The sequence below is a fragment of the Microcaecilia unicolor genome, chromosome 1, assembly GCF_901765095.1.
Source record: "Microcaecilia unicolor chromosome 1, aMicUni1.1, whole genome shotgun sequence".
Classification (NCBI taxonomy): Eukaryota; Metazoa; Chordata; class Amphibia; order Gymnophiona; family Siphonopidae; genus Microcaecilia; species Microcaecilia unicolor.
In genome coordinates this window covers 704,441,740-704,462,433 of record NC_044031.1, presented here as the reverse complement: position 1 = coordinate 704,462,433, position 20,694 = coordinate 704,441,740, and the positions used below count along the sequence as shown (strand labels likewise).

At 41.2% G+C, this 20,694-nt stretch overlaps 1 protein-coding gene across 1 annotated transcript in view; it reads left to right on the top strand.

Moving 5' to 3' along the window:
- Window positions 1-3,440: 3,440 nt before the first annotated feature.
- The window catches only part of LOC115461666 (myocardial zonula adherens protein-like), a 183,881-nt gene continuing 166,627 nt past the window's right edge, over window positions 3,441-20,694 (top strand). Inside the window, exons 1-2 of the mRNA XM_030191665.1 lie at window positions 3,441-3,446; window positions 5,224-5,523. Coding sequence (XP_030047525.1) covers window positions 3,441-3,446; window positions 5,224-5,523 — 306 coding nt within the window. The remainder of the gene's footprint in view (window positions 3,447-5,223; window positions 5,524-20,694) is intronic.

The window sequence follows — 20,694 nt, the reverse complement described above, 5'->3', positions numbered from 1 at the left end:
GAATAAAGATTTAAGACCAGAGCGTGGTGGACCCGTCCTGTTGGCAGTGCGTCTGAGGAAGCTAAGCAGGGCCAACCTAGGCCAGACCTTGATGAGGGACTGGCTGACATGTTAAATATCAGCATATATGAAAAAAATCATTAAGATTCTGTTTCATTTAGCATATTTGTGGTGTTTTACTACAAATTACTGTACATAAAATGAATCCCTTCATTAAAAAGCTTCCAGTTTAACAAAAGCAGACATTAGTTTGAGTTCCCCATTCATAACTCAGTTACAGGCTTATTTTCGAAAGAGGACACCCATCTTTCAACACAATCGCAAGATGGGTGTCCTTCTTACAGGGTCGCCCAATCGGTATAATCGAAAGCCGATTTGGGCGTCCCCAACTGCTTTCTGTCACGGGGACGACCAAAATTCCCGGAGGCGTAGAGAAAGCGGGACTTGGGCATGCCTACCACATGGGCATCCTCGACCCATAATGGAAAAAAATGGGTATCCCTGACGAACACTTGGATGACTTTACCTGTTCCTGTTTTTCTTACATCCAAGCCACATATAGGTGCCCGAACTGACCAGATGACCACCCGAGGGAATCGTCTAATAGCGCTAAAGAAATTAGTAGTAGTAGTTATTTGCTGAACTAGATATCATGTAAAAGTTATACTTTTATTTAATATTAATAAAATAAAATAAAACTTTAGAATTAAGAGCAGTTTTTCAATATTTTTGGGCTTCCATAACATCTTTTTTTATGTTTTAAATTCTTATTGATTTCAATTTTTATGAGTACAACAACTTGCATAGGAAACACAAAAAGCACTATTTCAAGAATCAGTTATAATACTACTACTACTACTACTTAACATTTCTAGAGCGCTACTAAGGTTATGCAGCGCTGTACAATTTAACAAAGAGAGACAGTCCCTGCTCAAAGAGCAGGTCGGTCTGATAGGGGCAGTCAAATTGGGGCAGTCTGGATTCACTGAACGGTAAGGATTAGGTGCCGAACGCAGCATTGAAGAGGTGGGCTTCAAGCAAAGACTTGAAGACGGGCAGGGAGGGGGCTTGGCGTAAGGGTTCAGGAAGGTTGTTCCAAGCATAGGGTGAGGCGAGGCAGAATGAGCGGAGCCTGGAGTTGGCGGTGGTGGAGAAGGGTACTGAGAGGAGGGATTTATCCTGTGAACGGAGGTTACGGGCAGGAACGTAGGAGAGATGAGGGTAGAAAGATAGTGAGGGGCAGCAGACTGAGTGCATTTGTAGTAAGAAGGAGAAGCTTGAATTGAATGCGGTATCTGATCGGAAGCCAGTGAAGTGACCTGAGGAGAGGGTGATATGAGTATATCGGTTCTGGCGGAATATGAGACGTGCAGCAGAGTTCTGAACAGATTGAAGGGGGATAGATGGCTAAGTGGGAGGCCGGTGAGGAGTAAGTTGCAGTAGTCCAGGTGAGAGGTAATGAGAGCGTGGATGAGAGTTTGGGTGGTGTGCTCAGAGAGGAAAGGGCGAAATTTGCTGATGTTAAAGAGGAAGAAGCGACAGGTCTTGGCTGTCTGCTGGATATGCGCAGAGGAGAGGGAGGAGTCGAAGATGACTCCGAGGTTGCGGGCGGATGAGACGGGGAGGATTAGGTGTTATCAACTGAGATCGAGAGAGGAGGAATAGGAGAAGTGGGTTTTGGTGGAAAGACGATAAGCTCGGTCTTGGCCATGTTCAGTTTCAGGTGGCGGTTGGACATCCATGCAGCAATGTCGGATAACAGGCCGATACCTTGGTCTGGGGGTCTCCGCGGTGATGTCTGGTGTGGACGAGAGTTTGGGTGGTGTGTTCAGAGAGGAAAGGGCGAATTTGCTGATGTTAAAGAGGAAGAAGCGACAGGTCTTGGCTATCTGCTAGATATACACTTCATTGTCTACATTGTAACAATTTTCATTCTTCCTTAGACCTCAATGTGGGGGGGGGGAGGGGGCGTTAAGAAACATGAGGAGAAATTTTAAAACATAAAAATTAATTAAATAATCGGCTAACCTTTATTCCACAAACTACCTTAATTGATCTGATGTTATTACACTGTGGGGGTTTGGATCCTTTTAGCTTCCACAAAAACTTTAGCTGTAGTGGATCAGAAAAAACATACTTATTTCCCTGGAAGTTAACTCTACACTTACAGGGATAAGCTAACATAACGATGCTCCCAAAGCTTTTACATTCTGTCTTAAATCCAAGAATTGTCTCCTTCTCTCCTGAGTTGCCTTCGCAACGTCAGGGTACATCCAAATTTTCTGTCCATAAAACAGTTTGGAAGAATTCTTAAAATACAATTTAAACACATGGTTCAGATCTTTCTCAAATACAAACTGAACAATGTTCCTCGATCTGTAATCTCAAAATTCGAGTCTTCAAGGAATGCAGTTAAATTTTGAGGTTTCTGAGCCTCCCCTTGTAACAATCCTGCAGAGTGTATAAGGAGGTAAACTTGAATCTGGCAACTGCAGGATTTCCTTCAAATACATTGAAAATAGCTCATTTGCTTTCAATAAAGGAGAAATGGGAAAGTTCAAAAGTCTCAAATTCAGACGTCTGTTATAGTTCTCCATTGACTCGATTTTCCTATGAATTATTTATTTGTCCTTAATTAAAGCCGTTACTGAGGATTTTAAACCAGACATTTCCTCGTGTATCTTTTGTATTTGGGCATCCACATCGTTCTTAATTTTCTCCAAAGATTGATCAAATTTTTCAATTTACTCACTATTACAGCAAACTCTTTTGTTGAATTTGAAACAGCTAACCTTAATGCCTCTACTGCCTTCCAGACCACCATCAGGGTAATCTCTCCCGGTTCTTCCTGGGACTCTAAGTCCTCCCCGTCCGATCTCCGAGGTGCCTTGCCGACCGAAATCCCACCAGCGGGGTTTCCGGCCCTCGGATCAAAGCAAGGCAAGGAGGCGGGACCAACTCCGGCGGCGTGAGGGAACCTCGCAGCCCGTAACATTCTTTTGCTGCTTTTTTTTCTCAGTAATTGGTGCTAGATTGTTGCTTCTTTCTCTGCTCTGAGATATATTTATATAATCTTCCCTTCATGTTATGATCATCAGTCAAAAAAAGGTGTTCTCAGTTCTTACTTTTCCTTTAATTAAGATTGCCTTAGCACATTTGTACAGCTATCCCAATGCTATTTAAGAAGCTTTTCACTATTCCAAGTTGTTCTACTAAGTAACGATTACAGAAGCTGTACAGCTATGGGTCAGCAGTATCTTTTGCATGAAGGCTAAATCCACAGCCCAAGTTTAATCAGTGAATGTTGTGCTAGACAAAACAAAAATAGCGACAGCAAATTTCTCTGAAATATCCTTGCTGGACCTTGATATTAGGAAAACAACTGCCTCTTGAAAGTGGTGTCCAGTGCACCTTAGCTACCTTAGGGTCTTTTTACAAAAATGGCGGTAAAAAGGGCGCACTGGTTTGCCGTGCACCAAGGCCCCCTTTTACTGCCACCAGTAAAAGGCTTTTTTTCTTTTAAGGAAGGAAATGGCCACGCAGCAAAGGTTTAACTTACTTCCTGGTGGAGGCGGTAGGGGTTCCAACAGTAACTAGGCAGCAGGCAGCAGTGCCCGATTATTGCCAGGCATGCATCCAGTGCTAGAAAATTTAAAAATATTTTCTAGCCCCAGAATTGATGTGCACTGGTATAGCCAATTTGCCACACACCAATTTGCCGCTACCCCTACTGCCCTTTTGTAAAAGGACCCCCTTAATATGGCAATTTCTCTCCATAAACAAAACCCTATTATGAGAGAATACTTATAGCCAGCCGCTTTGGAGTAGACTCTGACTAAACTATACTTCATCAGGTACACCTAACACTACAGCAGCTAAGTAGCTCTGTCTTGCATTTTGCTTCTTCTTTGCACTTTATCTGACACTGTTTGAATATGATATGCTATGATTATGTAACAGCACAGAAATGACTGAGTCAGGCTTATATGACAGCTAATTCCAGCTTCAAATGCCCCCCCCCCCCCCCTCACTGCACTGTACAAAATATTCACTGTAATTACTGATTTGTTGTTACCTATAGCAAAAGGCTCACCTCCACCCATCTTTTTGTAGGAAAGACAAACTGCCCATTTTCATAATTCAGAAGGAGTATAGTTTGCTACATTTTTTGGTGGATTTGCTGTGCTCAATCAATCCTGGGTTTAATTTGGCCATCTAGATAATTTAATTTCAAATCCCAATATGGGTATGAAGCTGTGTGTAGATGGTTTGGTTCTGTGCATGTTATTGTTATGCCATTTTATGTGGTGCCATGTAATCTGCAGAGATCAACTATTATTTGAACCAAGAAGCTGTGTAAATGGATAAATAAATTGCTACGACAAAACACCTACAAGAGGCCCTGCTTGAGAAACTGGAGAGGGGTAAACAACTGTTACATACAAACGTAACCAGCGAGGCCCCTCTTTCCCACGCAGATTTTAATTAAAAGCCACCTGCTACTGGTTTGCAAGGACTGAACTGTGCCTCAAGCAGCCTCCCATATACTGCAACCACATAACAGAACCTAGAGGGGCGATAACCCCCGACCTTACTACTACTTATTTTTTAAAGCGCTATTAGATGTACGCAGCGCTGTACACTTGAACATGAAGAGACAGTCCCTGCTCGACAGAGCTTACAATCCTAATTAGGACAGACAAGAGATATGGGAATATTAAAGTGAGGATAATAAAATAAAATGACCTTAACTTCAGAACAGTGTGAAACTATCATTAACCTGCTACGTTCCTGCTATCCATTCCCATCCCTCTTTATTTCCTTCCCCCTCACCTCTGAAGACTATTTATCCTGAACACATTTAGAGCAGTAAAGTGCCGTCTGCAGTGCATCTACAATCAACCTCTAAGCACGCAGGTGTGAGCAACAGGGAGACCAAAGAGGTTGCAAACACACTCACACAAACCCGCACAGTCGTCCCGCGTTTTTCTACAAGGAGCAGCGCGGTATTAGTCACTGCGGGACCGAAACAAACCTCTTTGAACCGAAAGCGGTGGTTGGTGCACAGGTGCTGACGTTGTCGTGTTGGTATGTGCGCGCGGAAGTACGTGCTGCCGCGCTGTGTTGTCTCTCTCATTCCCTTTGCCCGATAGTTGCAGGAGCTGAATGCGGAAGGAACGAGAAAGAAGGACAGGTAGCAAATAATTCAGCCCCTAGCTTTAGGAAAGGGAAATCGCCTCTTTAGCAACGCTGACTTCGCGCGAGATCAACTCTGGTATCGGTGCGGGTGTACTTCTGCTTGTCAGGTGTGGAGGGCAGCGCAAGGGAGAGAGGCGGAAAAGTTGCTCGGCTGAAGTCCTAGTGCCTCACTCCTCGTCTGACCGCCTGTGTATAACAGCTATATATGAAAAAAACAACAACAAATCAGCTAAACATTGGGTTGTAGCTGCACAGAATGATAGATACAACTCTGCCACCACTTTTGCTCTGACTACTTCGGAGACGCAAGAGACTCCCAGGAAAGTAAGTATATGGAATGTTAAAATTTCCAGAGTTCTATAAAGTTATTATAAGTAGAATACCAGCGCTTCTCGGAATCTGCAGTAAGATGTTGGCTACACCACCCAAACCCAAAGTGCCGTAAGGCTCGGATTCGGCCGGTGTAGCGAACCGATCTCGCCGGTCCGCTCAAGACGGTGGTGGTGCTGGTCCCTGCTTTCTCTTGCTCTTGCCGTAGTTGTTACTGTCTCCCCCTTACCGTCTCCTTCACCGGTACGGCGATAGGAGCCAACTTTTGAAAATAATTGGGGGGTGCTAAACCCAACAGAAATTACCTCTCTCTAGACAAAGACAAGAAGTTTGTTCAATATTGGGGGTGCTCTGAGCTGCGGTCGTTCATCATCCTCTCCACCCCACCGACCCTGTCACCCTGCGCTGCATCTTTGCAGGTGGACTTGCTGTACGGATACCGTCTGGAGTGATAAAACCCTTCTTTCGTGCCCGTTGAGCTACATGCAAGTAGTTAATGCAGCATGGATTAGGAAATGTTGAATCTTTTCTGGGGTTCAGAAACGCTAGTTTGAAACTGTGACATTGCTAGACCTTTCTGCCTTGATTTTTAGACATTTGATTTCAACTGAATCATAAGACTAGAATATAAAATGTACTGTATTAGGTCAGGCCAAGGACTTTATTTTATTACATTCGATAATATGTCGTTAATCAACATTCCTAAAGGCATGGTGCAATAAAATAAATTGACATGGTAACAATCATAAAATCTAACGCAACAAATTGAAAATGCAATCCTACACCCACTCTTCACCTTGTTTATTCTATCCTTAAAAACTTTGACAGTTCACTAATTGCTATAAAATGTTTATGCACTAATATGATATTCCTTGTGTGTGCATGTATATATATATATATATATATATATATATTCATTCATAATATTCCTCTTACAAACATACTTTTACTAATTTATGGAACTTTAAGATAGTAGGTCTCCTGAGGTAAAGTCGGGGACAGAGACTTTCATACCATTGGACCCAAATAAAACATTCCATGGTGTATTGGGTAAGGTCAAAAATGTTTGTTGTGAGAATGTTATGAGAGACATAAGGAATTCGTGTGCCTTTGGCTGATGTGTCTGCAAAGCCTGGTAAGCCAAGCATAACATTTTAAATTTGATTACTCCTCTCTAGCAATCAATGTAGAGACTTAAAACAGGTGAAATGCATCAAAACATGTTTTCCCCATTAATAAACTATTCAAAATACTGCTGCCAATCAAAAGTTATCATAACTGCCTTTTGGGAAGTCCTGTATAAAAGCAATTGCAATAATCAAATCTGTTGGTTATTAATGCATGCACCAAAGTGACCTCATCAAGTCCAGCATTCTGTCTCTTGACGGTGGCAGATTTGGATCACAAATACCTGGCAGGATCCTTAAGTGTAGATCTTTTACCTTACTGTTCATATCCAGTGATAAGCAGTGGCTTTCTAAAGATTATGTGGCAAACAAATAATGGTTTATGGACTTTTCCTTCAGGAACTTGTGTCCACTGGGCTTCCTCAACCTTAATTAAATCATCTAAAAATGCTGCAGAATATGGCTGCTCATCTTATATCCAACTTAAAATGATTTGATCACGAAACACCTTTACTTGTTAATCTCCATTGGCTCCCTATTCGTTACAGAATTTAGTTTAAGATATTATCATTAGCTCACAAGGCATATTATGCAAGTACGCTTCTCTACCTTTCTTCCTTCATTTCTCCATATACTCCTACATGTACCTTGCGCTCTTTGGAGTCTCACAGACTTAATTTTCCTTCGCCTAGGATGGTTCGCTCGATGGGAATCCAGTGGAGGAGTGGCCTAGTGGTTAGGGTGGTGGACTCTGGTCCTGGGGAACTGGGGAAGTGAGTTTGATTCCCACTTCAGGCAAGTCACTTAACCCTCCATTGCCCCAGGTACAAATAAGTACCTGTATATGTAAGCCGCATTGAGCCTGCCATGAGTGGGAAAGTACGGGGTACAAATGTAACAAAATAAATAAAATACTTCACTCAGCCTTCTTTTCTTGTCACTGTGCCTTTGGAATTCCCCTCTTCCCTAGTCTCTGCTCCAAATCATCATTTTAAGAACTTTTGAAACAGGATACTGGGCTAGATAGACCATTGGTCTGACTCAGTATGGCTATTCTTATGTTCTTAACTTTAAAATTTGACTCAAAACATTCCTATTTGAACTAGCATTTAACCCTATACAGTAGATTTTTGTTTTGGCACTGAATCTAGCCCCTATCTCTCCCTCTTTTTTTCCCCTGTGATTGAAAGACTCTTTCCTATGGTTTTATGGCATTCCCTTTCTTGCTTTTATGATTTGTTTTCATTGTGAACCGCTTTGTCCTACCAGTTAACTAAAGCGGTATATCAAACTAAAATAAATATAAATTTTTTTTTTTAGCACAAAATATAGCCTTTATTAGTGTTGTTCCCACCAGCTACAATATTTTTTTTTCGTCTTAGTATTTTTATTGATTTAAGAACTGAATAACATATTATAAAGCATTATAACATCATACAAATGCCAAAAAGCGTGAGGGAGGGAAAGAGAGAAAAAAAAAACCCCCAGGAGGGAAAGGACTTATCAACATGCATCTCTAAAGTACGTTAGTAACAAAGACCACTTCTCCTTATATGAGATATAACGACGTGACTTTTTAGCAAGGAATAATTCATACTTATAAGTCTGAAATGCTAAATTCCACCAGCCTTGATGTGTGGCTTGATCCAGAGTCTTCAAGGCTGAAGCAAGTAAAGTATTAACAAGCAGCATTCATTTTGACTTAACATAGATTGAAAACACTGGTCTCGAAGCAACACATAACATAGGACCAGTGAAATGAAACATATCTGTTAAAGTGAGCCATACTTCATTCCAAAATGGTTTAATACATACACATTCAAAAATAAGATGTTTGATAGTGCCCAGTTGACCATGACAAGACCAACATGAGCTGGGAATGGAAGGGTTAATTGAATGCGACCTGAGGGGCGTCCAAAGTGATCTGTGCATGAAAAAATAGAAGGACTGTGTTATGGCCGCAGACCTGGAGCACTTACATTGAGTTCCATACCTTTCTCCAGCTGCTATCGGAAATGGGCTGCTGAATATCCTCTTCCCAACACCTACGCAGGCCCAGACATGTGGGGATAAATAAAAATTCTTGAAACCTCATTGGATTAAACAGTTTAGTTATACATTGAGTGAAAATATGCTTTCTCCAATTATTTTAAATGTGCTACCTATTAGTTTCATTGCAAGTCTCCTCATCTTAGAAACATAAGGGCCAAGTGGCCTATCCATCTGCCCATCCTCAGTAACCACTAACTTTTCCTTTCCTAAGGGAGCCCACATGCCTGTCCCACGCTTTCTTAAATTCTGACACAGTCCTCATCTCCACGACTTCCACCGGGAGTCCATTCCATGCATCCACCACCCTTTCCGTGAAAGAGTATTTTCTTAGATTACTCTTAAGTTACTATTTGAGAAAGTGCCCTATTTATTTTTCTACACCACTCTTGATTTTATAGATTTCTATCATATGTCTTTTCAGGTATCTGTTTTCCAAGCCAAAGCGCCTTTGCAGATTTGGCCTTTATCATAGGGGAGCTGATCCATTCACTTTATTTTCTAGTTCTGCTATGTATATTTTTGAGATGGGGCAACCAGAATAGCAGTTAGAGATTTAACCAGCCAGATTAGTTTGCAAGGCCTTGAGATTTGAAAGTGCAGTCCCTTTGCTTATAAAGTTACACTGGCTATGTACATTTGTTTTCAAAACGCTATATGGCTTAACCCCGGATTATTTGCAACCTTTAATTGATCTCCCCCTTCGCAACACTCTCCCTGGTTCAAGATATTATCTAACCCTCCACTGTCCCAGTTGCAAAAATGAGATCTACAAGTCAGTCTACATGTCAGGATTCTCTTACCTCTGTACCAAGTGGTGGAATTCCCTCCTGAAATTCATCAGATGGGAACCTAATTATTTGATATTGCAGAAATACCTTAAAGCATCTTTGTTTACACAATTTCTCAAGGATGGTCATAATGAATTTAAACTCCTAATTATTTATTTTTATTTATTAGGATTTACTTACCATCTTTTTGAAGGAATTTCACTCAAGGTGGTGTACAGTAAGAATAAATCAAATGAGCAATAGACAATTACAGCAATGAAAATATTCAAATAATACAAAGTATAGCATAGTACACTAACAACACAATACGTAATGGAACATTTTAATTGACAGTGTAGGGTATAAGCAAAGATGGAACATATAGGTAAGAGAGTAAGAGGAGTTAGAAAATAAAGTGACTAATTTAAAAAAAGGTGCACATGAGGTAGAAACATAGAAATATGATGGCAGATAAAGGCCAAATGGTCCATCCAGTCTGTCCATCTTCTGTAACTCCTCCTTTTCCAATGGGATCCCACATGTTTGTCCCATGCTTTCTTAAACTCTGACACAGTCCTCGTTTCCACAACCTCCACCGGGAGGCCATGCCACGCGTCCAGCACCCTTTCCGTAAATGAATACTTTTTTAGATTCCTCCAAAGCCTATTTCCTCTTAACTTCATCGTATGCCCCTTCATTTGAAAAAGGCTCTCTTCCTGTACAATAATGCCCCTGAGATATTTAAATGTTTCTATCATATCTCCTCTTTCCCTCCTCTCTTCCAGCCTGTACATGTTGATGTTCATAAGCCTGTCCTTATGTTTTATGTCCAAGACCGCTTACCAATTTTGTAGCTGCCCTCTGGACCAGCTCCATCCTGTTTATATCTTTCCGTAAATGCGGTCTCCAGAATTGCACACAGTACTCTAAATGGGGCCTCACCACAGACTTATACAAGGGCCATCATCTCTTTCTTTCTGCTGGTCTTCCCTCTCCTTTTGCACCCAAGCATCCTTCTGGCTTTGACCGTCACTTTTTCTACCGTTTGGTCACTTTGTCATCGAACACAATTACCCCCAAATCCTGCTCTTCCTTTGTACACAGAAGCACTTCACCCCCTATACTGTGCCTCCATTCTAATTGGTATTATACATGGATAACTATAAATTGTTACCTTTTTGCGTCTAGCATTAGTTTACATATTACATGTTGTAATTACTCAGTCCTCATTTATTTTGTTATTGTTACTTAATGTATACTATCCCGCATCACTCTTTGTGCTGTTAATTGCAATAAGTTGTTAGCCACATTGAACCTGATGTTTTGGGATAATGTGGGATATACATGAAATAAATTCAGGGAAATTTTATTTATTGGGATTTATTAACCGCCTTTATGAAGAAGAGATCCACCCAAGGTGGTGTACAGCAGGTACAGTTTAACATAAACCTTACAATTTTGTTATCAGTTAGCAATAGTAAAATAACCAAGAATAAACATAAATACAATAAAGAGGTAAACTTAAAAACAGTAAGTTGAAACCTAATAATAGAACTGCTGTGAAACTATTAAAAATATACACATTTAACAGCAGTGGAATTAAAATACCCGAGATAATAAGGTGTTAGCATAATACTAGTTCTTCACTGACTAAGATCTTGATTTTGTTCAGTTCTTCACATTTGTAAATGACCAAATATCCAAAATTAAATGCTTTGTCCTTTTTTAATGCTTCATGCAGAAATGTGGTCCAGAAAGATATTTGCACCTGTTTATAATTTTTGCACACCTCTGAACAGATGCCTGCAAAACACATTGCTTTGAAATTATGTAGGTGTGTCACATTTGATGGCACATTTAGAGCTTCTGTTAAATTTTATTCCATGGGTTACATAGAAAAATAGACAGCATTAGCACCTGCCCATTTGTGCCTTCTTACTCTGCTGTCACTGGTCTGTTATTTGATCTTCTCTTCCACCGAAGACCCCATCTCTGTCTTACATGGATGTTTGTGTTCTACCACTGTTTTGGCTAGAAGGCACTGCCTGCATAAAAGTTGCCATACTAAGTCAGACCAAACATCCAGCTAGCCCGGTATCCTGTTTCTGACAGTGGCCAGTCCAGGTCACAGTACCAGTCAGAAGCCCAAAAAAGAGCAAGATTTTTATGCTGCTTACCTCTAAGGATAACAATGGTTTTTTCCTGCATATACCTTTTTTAAACACAGCTACATTGACTGCTTTTACTACATCCTCTGGCAGTGAGTTCCAGAGCTTGAAAAAATACTTTCTCATGTTCATTTTAAGTATATTATTACATATGTAATCTCACAGCGTGCCCGCTTTTTGAAAGCATAAACAATTGATTCGTGCTTACCTGTTGTACTCCACTCAGGATTTTAACATTAACATATCAGTTCTTATATACTATAGCAAACCAAAAAGGCACAGCATGGTTTACTACAGCATAACCCCCCCCCCCCCCCCCCCAGAAGAATAACAATTGAATAAAATATGTACCCCAGCAATACAAACCTCTGTCATATCCCCCCCTCAACCGTTTCTTTAAGCTGAAGAGCTGTAACCTCTTAAGCCTTCCTCATAGGAGAGGAATTCTGTCCGCTTAATCATTTTCATCACTCTTCTTTGTACCTTTTCTAATTCTAATATATCTTTTTTGAGAAGTGGCGATCAGAATTGCACCAGAGGCATTATGATCTTGTTTTATTCTCTCTTCTTTCCTTCCAAAAAAAATGCAGCAGATTGGTAAGGCAAGACTTCCTTTGGCTAAATCCATGTTAACTCTGCCTCAGTAAGCCATGTTTGTCTCTGTGTTGAGTATTTTGTACTTTATAGTAGAATTTGCCATTTTGCCCAGCAGTTATGCCAGGCTCCCTGGTCTGTAGTTTCCTGGTTCACCCCTAGAATCCTCTTTATACATTGGCATTATGTTGGCTACTTTCTAGTCTTATGGTACTGTATACAATTTTAAAGAGAGGTTATAGATTGCTAGGAAATCTGCAATTTCATTTTTAATCGCGTTCAATACTCGAGTGTACACAATCCTATCCAGGTGATTTCCTCTCGGGGAAATATATTTTTCAGCTCCTTGCTTCCTTCTGATCAGCTTCATATAATGACCCCTTATCCCTGAGCTTTTAATTCAGTGGAATTTGCTACCTTCTAATATTTCATTGAATCCTGCTGTGTGTTTGAATATATCCCCTTTTTTCTTCTTGAGTAAATGCATGTTCAGTTTCTCTGTGTTATGGCTTATAGTTAACATTGGATAAATATTTAGAATACAGTTTTTAAAGTTTCGATATTATAGTCGTATGCTATTTTCAAGGATATAATGGAAAAATGAAACAGTTCGCTAGATTTGAGAGTAATATAGACTTTTTATGGACCTTGGACCTAATTTCAAAATAAGTGTCATGGCTATTTGTGACTCTAGGGTTCAGAGTTCAGGAGTGAGTAGATGAGGGGGGCCCAGGGCTTGACCCTTCTGATGCAGGTTTTTCAAGGGGAAATTCTTAGATCATTTGTGTTTCTCTAGGAAGAGTTCAGTTTGCCTTGTAATGATTTCAACTTTATATGTGCAGTACAGCACTTCATCACCTAGCTGTTAAGAGGGGATCTGGAGCAAGATTTTACTTGTGAAGTATGTGTAAAGGAAAGGGCAGAACTAAGGAGCTTACTGTTCAAGGTGTACTGAGTCCTGCCTGAGGGGGATGTGTCTAAGCATTTAGTTGAATAGGAAAAGCATCTGGGTAAGCCATGGAGTGCAAGAGTTGGAAGAAAATATTCCAAAATGTACCTAAAATAACTGTGAATTTGGTGGAAAATGTGCTCAAATATTTTGCGGATGGTATCTGACCCTACAGAGACTACGTAGACCGGGGGTGGGCACAACCCAGTTGGGTTTTCAAGATTTCCACAATAAATATGTGTGAGATTTGATTTGCATGTACTGCTTCCATTGTATGCAAATATATTTATGCATCAGCAGTTAATGCCCAGCCGGAAGTGGGGTTGGTCTGCTTGGTGGATGCTGTTTATGACACATTACAGCCTGCAGTATGTCTTTAGCTGTCACAGCACATCGGCAACTCTAGTTGCAGCATTGGGCAGCAGACGCAGCATCAGTCACTTCAAGTTAAACTGCCCTTTTGGAGCAAGTGTCTGTTTGGAAAAGATTTCATTAACTTGGTGGAAGAACTCTGGGAAACTAAGCCTCAGCAGTTGCTGGAGGGTAAGCCAAAAGGGGCTCTCAATCTTGATTTTGAGTCAGCAGTATGATCAGAAGTCCTGCTTTCAGGCATACCAGTCTTTCATGCGTACAGGAAGTCCTCTCAGCTAGGACGCTCAATGCCTCCCGAGCTTCGCAGTAAAGCGAGACTGGTCCACTCTTCTCTTTCTCCAGTGGGAGGAAGTCTTCAGGAGTTTCTGGAGGAGTGGGCCAAAATAACGTCAGAATGGTCTCCTTATCGAAAGGGAACCAAGGTGGTCAAAGTTCAGGCCACCGTAGATTCCTTTCTGGTGCACATTTTGGGCCATTTTTCTACTTCCTCAGGCTGAACAGGGACAAAGGAGATACTCCCATCTGCTTTATTGTCCCAAAGAAGGAAGGTGCCTTTCGTCCAGTCTTAGATCTCAGAGGTCTAAACTTCTGCCTCCGAATCTCCCGCTTTGGCACTGAGAGCAGTCATAGACTTGGTTCAAGTGGGAGATTTTCTCACCACCCTCGATCTCAAGGAGACTTACTTGCATATACCCATATGGCCGCTGCATCAGAGTTTTCTGTTTTGCTGTGCTGGGCCATCACTTCCAGTTCAAGCCTTTGCCTTTTAGTCTCACCACGGCTCCAAGATTGTTTACCAGAATTGTGGTGGTGGCCTTCCTTCAGCGCCAGGGAATTGGAATTCACCTGTATTTCAACAACTGGCTCATTCATGCATCATTCTGTTCAGACAGCGTGATGGTGACAGACAGTTGTCAGTCTTCTAATGTCGTTGGGTTAGGTGATCAGTTTTGAGAAGAGCAGACTAACTCCTTCACAGACACTGGAGTATCTGAGTGTTCTGTTCAACACAGTGAGGGAGAGGATTTTCCTCACAGAACGCATGAGGTTGAAGCTCGATGGGGATCGATGCCTTACTGCATCCCTGGCCGGAAACACGTCTACTGTATGTCTTACCTCCTTGCCCCATGGTACGTTGTGTGTTGAAAAGGATCACATTGCACCAGGGTCGAATAATTCTTGTAGCCTTGGATTGGCTGCGGAGGCCATGGTAAGTTCAGGTTGTGTCTTTGGCCTGTTTCAGGGGCCGACTACAGAAGACATCTCTTGCGGCTCACCTGGATATCATTTGATTCTTGTGGGGAGCAGGCTGCTTTCATATGCCATATCCAGAGTGGAACCTTAATTTAATCTTTTGGGCTTTGCTGAAGCTTCCTATTGAGCCAGTCTGGAAGGCCTTCTTGAAAGATCTTATGCTAAGGTCAGCGTTCTTGGAGGCTGTTACGTTGGCACATAGGATTTCGTAGCTTTAGGCTCTCTCGTTGGGCTCCCTTTCTCCACTTTTCAGAGGTGGGGGCCTCCCTTTGCATGTTTTTTTCTGAAAGTGGTATCAGCATTTCATCTAAACCAATCTGTGGCGCTTCTGCCCTTTTGCAGAGAGGATGAAAAGGCTCAGTATTCTTCCTTGAAGCTTGTTGATGTGTGAAGAGTCCTCATTAGATATCTAGAAGTCATGAATGAGTTTTTCAAATCGGACAGAATGTTTATTCTTTTTGGTGAACAGAAGCTTGGCCTCATGGCTTCTAAGCCCACAGTTGCTAGATGGCTGATGGAGACTATCATGTCAGCTTATTTGCTTCTGGGGAAGCAGACTTTTTAGGCCTTACAGGCTCATTATATAAGGTGTACAGTGACACCCTGAGTAGAGACTACCTTGCTGTCTCTGGCTGATATTTACAAGGGGATGACGTGGTCAGTGAAACTTACCTTCGTCAAGCACTATAGGGTGGATGTTGTGCGGCACGCTCGGAAGCCAGTTTTGGGGCTTTGGTCCTCACTTTGGCGTTATTGTCAGGATCCCACCCACTCTAGGGATTGTTTTTAAACATCCCACAGTTTCTTGAATAGTAGGAAGCTATGTAATGGAAAGAGAAATTAGGTGTTACCTCATCATTTTCTTTCCATTAGTCCTCACTATTCCAGAGGCCCGCCCGAGGTTTCTGAGATGTTTTAGTTGGTGAGAAGTAATGGATCAAATAATGACTGTCACCTTGTGTGGTGCTTCCTGCATATCTCTTGTTCTCTATAAGATGTCCAGAGATGAAAGGTTCTCACGTTTGCTCGTCTGATTAGTGTTAGGTTATTGAGTTGTATAAGGTTGTAGTATTTATTCTGACTATTTTCCTTAACTGCTTGTCTACATAAATACTGAGGAGCTGGACTGAATGCCAAGGGAGATGTGTCAGCTCAGTTTTCAGTTCTCTGTCTCTACCTGCTGGTTGATGGAAACAACTATCTCACAGGTCCTGGAATAGTGGGCAGGATTAATGGAAAGAAAATTATCAGGTAGGACCTAATTTCTCCTTCTGCATTATCATTGACATTTACCATGCTATTGACAATTTGTAGATATCCCAACACCATTTGCTGTCATGCAACTCCAAGCCACAGTGTTCAACAGAAGTTTGTCAGACATATTCAGACACTGTGGATTGCATTCTTCATCTGGAAATCACCTTACATATGTGCAAGCCTGGTCTTCAAAGAGGCGCAAAGTACCTTTTCCCACATCTTGCATGTTCATTTTGAATACTTTGCTCACTTGACTCTGTGCTTCTATCAGCAACAGCTTCTTCTTGCTTTACACCCCTTCAATCCATATTCCAGGCATCTTTTACCCACTGTAGATGAAGAAACTTCCACTGCCTGAGTAGCTGAGGTGAGGTGAGCTTGCACACAGAATTATGTAACTGTGATTAGCTGAATTTGGATCCACTTCAGGATCCGATTCTGCTTAACTTTTATTATTTGTTAAGCAGTAGACAATATGAATGTGTATCCAACGTACAAAATTAGTTGCATTTGAAAGAGGAGTGAACACTGAAGCACATAATGTACGATGTTCTACTGTATCATCTACAGTTATGTGAACAAGTTCATACTGATACTTCAGAACAATTTTAAGAGCAGTTTATTCCGGACTTTTGCACACCACTATACATGTTTCTTAAGTAGCTTTTGTCTTTGGTCAAGTTGGTCTTGCTAGAAGCAAGTATTTGTAATTGCTGTTAGCCAGCATGAACATTAATGTTATATCAAACATAAGGTTTCATTATGAAGTAAAAATAGTAGTAGGGGAAAGGCTTTAATAAATTCTGCTTATGCATATTTTTTGGTAGTCAGTGTTATTTTAAATACTATTATAATTTTGCTCACAAGTGGACTATTTTAACAGACTTATAACCTGCAGGTCCAAAAAATACAGTTGTTCAGAGTAGGTATCATAACCAAGCATATAAACATTACCACATAAACAAAAGAATCAGTCATTTAAAAGCTTGGTAGAACAAACAGGCTTTCTCTTTCTTTCTGAGAAACAAAAAGTCAAGTTCTGTTCATATATATGCATGCAGAGTTCCATAATTGTAGTTGTGCTACAGGTAATACCCGATTTGTGAGTGATAGAGATTTGGGCTTGCCTTAATGAGGAATTTGAGAGCAATCCAGTATCAGCTGAACAGAGTACTGTTTAATCTGTTAATAGCTTCATTGAAGATTACATGCTCACAATAACTATAGTTAGCATCCTAATTACTACGTTTTGAATTATCTGTAAAAGACAAGTCAAATAGACAGGAGTTCTAAAATACAAGGAATTGTAGTGGTCCAGTTTAACCAAAAGCAAGAGACTGCATTATTTTATAGGAAATCATGGGAGTGGGGGTATATAGTAGATTTAGGAGCCCTTTTACAAAAGCTTGGCACACACTAATGGACATTAGCATGTGCTAAGTACCATGTAGCCCATGGGAATAAAACAGGATTCACAGCATTTAGTCCCACTAATGTCTATTGGCACATGCTAAGCTTTAGTAAAAGGACCTCTTAATCTGCTGTACCAACTGTAATTTTTAGAATGAAGATTTGGCTATAGCCTTAGCTTGATTTGGTAGAGTTAACCTGGAATCTATTTCTTGGTTGTGCACCTTGCACAGATAAGAGAGAGAACATGCCTTTATCAAACAGTGGGAGATGAAATGAGGGGCTAAGGTATTACCTACTGAGAGAACTTCAGTATTAATATTCAATGTCAGTTTGCTCTCTTCCATCAAATCTGAATCATGTTCATAGACTGGGCAAGGAACACGTGGGAAGTTGGTATATCAGGGTGGGCTGGCACAAAGAAAGGAAAGGGGGTGAGATTTCTGTGTTTACAATCAAAGTGGTTTATATGTTATATACTTGTACTTATTTTTGTACCAAGGGCAATTGAGGGTTAAATGACTTGCCCAGAGTTGCAGTGGGATCTAACCTGGTTCTCCTGGTTTTCAGGCCACTACACTAACCTTTAGGCTTCTCCTGTATATTGTGAGCATATGTTTAATAGTTCAGGCCCTGGAGAATACAACACTTGCCCCCAAAGGCTGCAATAAATAATCGTGCAGAACAGATGCCTCTGGCACCACCATATTACTAAGTTTCCAAGTGGATGCACCATTACAAAGGTGGATTTGCTGCAAACTAACACAGTGCTAGAAATATCCAGAGCCTATAATGTTGTTCTTATTCAAGTTATGCAGCAGAGATCAAGTAAAATGACGAGTATAGAATGACATCTCTCTTCCTAATGTAGTAAGCAGAGTGTTATTGGCTGGTTTACTTTACATCATACTGCATGAGTTGCATAGTTGCAATAGATAAAGACATAGATAAAGACATCTATTGCATAGTTGCAATAGATAAAGACCAACAAGTTAGTTCACCTACTTCATATGGCAGAAAATAAGATTACAAAGCTGAACATGCAGATTCCTATTCAGAATCCAACATCAGCTTCCTCTTTTCATGTTTTTCACTCAACCTCTCAACTGCTTCCTTCTATTGCCCTTAGCATGAGTCCAAAATCGTTGTGTCCCGCTTTTAGGGGTGTTTTGGAATGTGAGAAACGGTTGTCTGATGATGTGTTGTTGGTTGAAAATTTCTTCCCATTCTGTCAGAATATTGTTGTTGAGTTTGACTTTAATGTTAATCAAAATGCAGAGATTTTGCTTTTTGATAATTAACATTACAGTGGCATATAGTTTTGTTTTTTAATTGGCTGTCATACAGTTGGTATTCTGGTTCTTCTCATTAAAAGGTTTACAGTGTTTCAGGGTGTGGACTACAGATTAAAAATGCAGTCTGGGTGGTTGAAGGTATCTGGCACGTGGCACAAACCACACTTTGGAATGTCACATTGATGATATAACTATGCTGTTTTTAACTCTTTATATAATAGGGTATAGCTAAAGCTCTGTTTTCTAAGGTGTTTTTGGAGAATCTCCCTCACTTGGAGCCAGTGAAAGAGTGTTAGGCATGTTATGTGAACCCGTGGTCTTACAGCGTTTGGTTAATTACATTATATAACATAACTTTTATTTTTATATTTTGCAAAACCTTGCAGTTTGATGCGAATTACAAGATAAGAGACTGGGCAAGTCAGAACATACAATTAGGATAAAAACATTTTTATAGCACTACTAGACATAACACAGCACTGTACACATTATATGGAGGTACCTTTTCTGTCCCTAGAGGGCTCACAGTCTGTCTTTTTTTTTTTTTTACCTGGGGCAATGGAGGGTTAAGTGACTTGCCCAAGGTCACAAGGAGCTGTAATGGGAATCGAACCCAGGTTGCTAGGCTCAAAGTCCGCTGCACTTAACCATTAGGGAGTCTAACCAGCTTATTTTTGAAGGAGATCACCGTCCATCTTCCGACACAAATCGGGAGATGGCTGGCCATCTCCTGAAGCCGGCCATCTCCTGAAGCCGGCCAAATTGGTATAATCGAAAGCCGATTTAGGCCGGCTTCAACTGCATTCCGTCGCGGGGCCGGCAAAAGTTCAAGGGGGCATTTCGGTAGGGTAGTGAAGGCGGGACAGGGGCGTGGTTTGAGATGGCCGGCTTCGCCCAATAATGGAAAAAAGAAGGGCGTCCCTGGCGAGAATTTGGTCCACTTTATTTGGTCCCTTTTTTTTTTGGTCCAAGTCCCAAAAAAGGGCCCGAACTGACCAGATGACCACCGGAGGGAATCGGGGATCACCTCCTCTGACTCCCCCAGTGGTCACTAACCCCCTCCCATCTCCAGCCCCCCGTGCCCTCGTGTCGGAAGGGGGCTTGGGGGTTATGTCTGTTGGGGGATGGGGGGCCTGCTAGCAAGCAGATGCATGCTGGACAGGGCTCCCCATTCCTCCCCAATGCTCTGTAATTATTTACAAGCAACTCTAAACAGATTCTCATAACCTAATACAATCAAGACGTAAACTAAAAATCAAACCACAATACAATAAGCAGACAAATCAACAGAAGCTATCTCCCTGAGGCAGTGGAGGGTGAAGTGACTTGCCTAAGGTCACAGGGAACATAAGTGGAAGTACCATTTCATTAGAGCACACCCAGTCCTCTAATTGTGTTAAGTGTAGGGCAGAGGATCTTAAATTGCACCCTCTATCCAATCTGCGGTCAATGCCATGCCTAAACTAGGGATATTCTTCTACCAAATGCTAGAGCCAGTGACTATTAGAATGCAGAATTCTGTATTAATTGTACACTGTATATTTACTTATCTGTATCCTCACGAAAGTACCTCAACCTGCACTACCCCAGCTGTAAAGGTCTCAAGTTCAAAACTTATTATGGATCCAATTTCTCCTTCCTGGGCAGCCGTCTATGGAATGCTCTCCCTAGACCTACCCGAGCAATCCATGACCATCTACCATTCAGAAAAGCACTAAAAACGCATCTATTCAAACAAGCCTACCCAAAAGACCCAGATTAATCTCTTGAGCCCATCTACCTTACATATACTGAAGAGAAAACGACATTGACCCAGAATCTATCTCCCACCTTACCCTCCTCTCTCTATCACCTGTCTCTACCTACCTACCCATCCATCCTTCTGTTATGTTATACTTAATTTCCTACTTTACATAACAA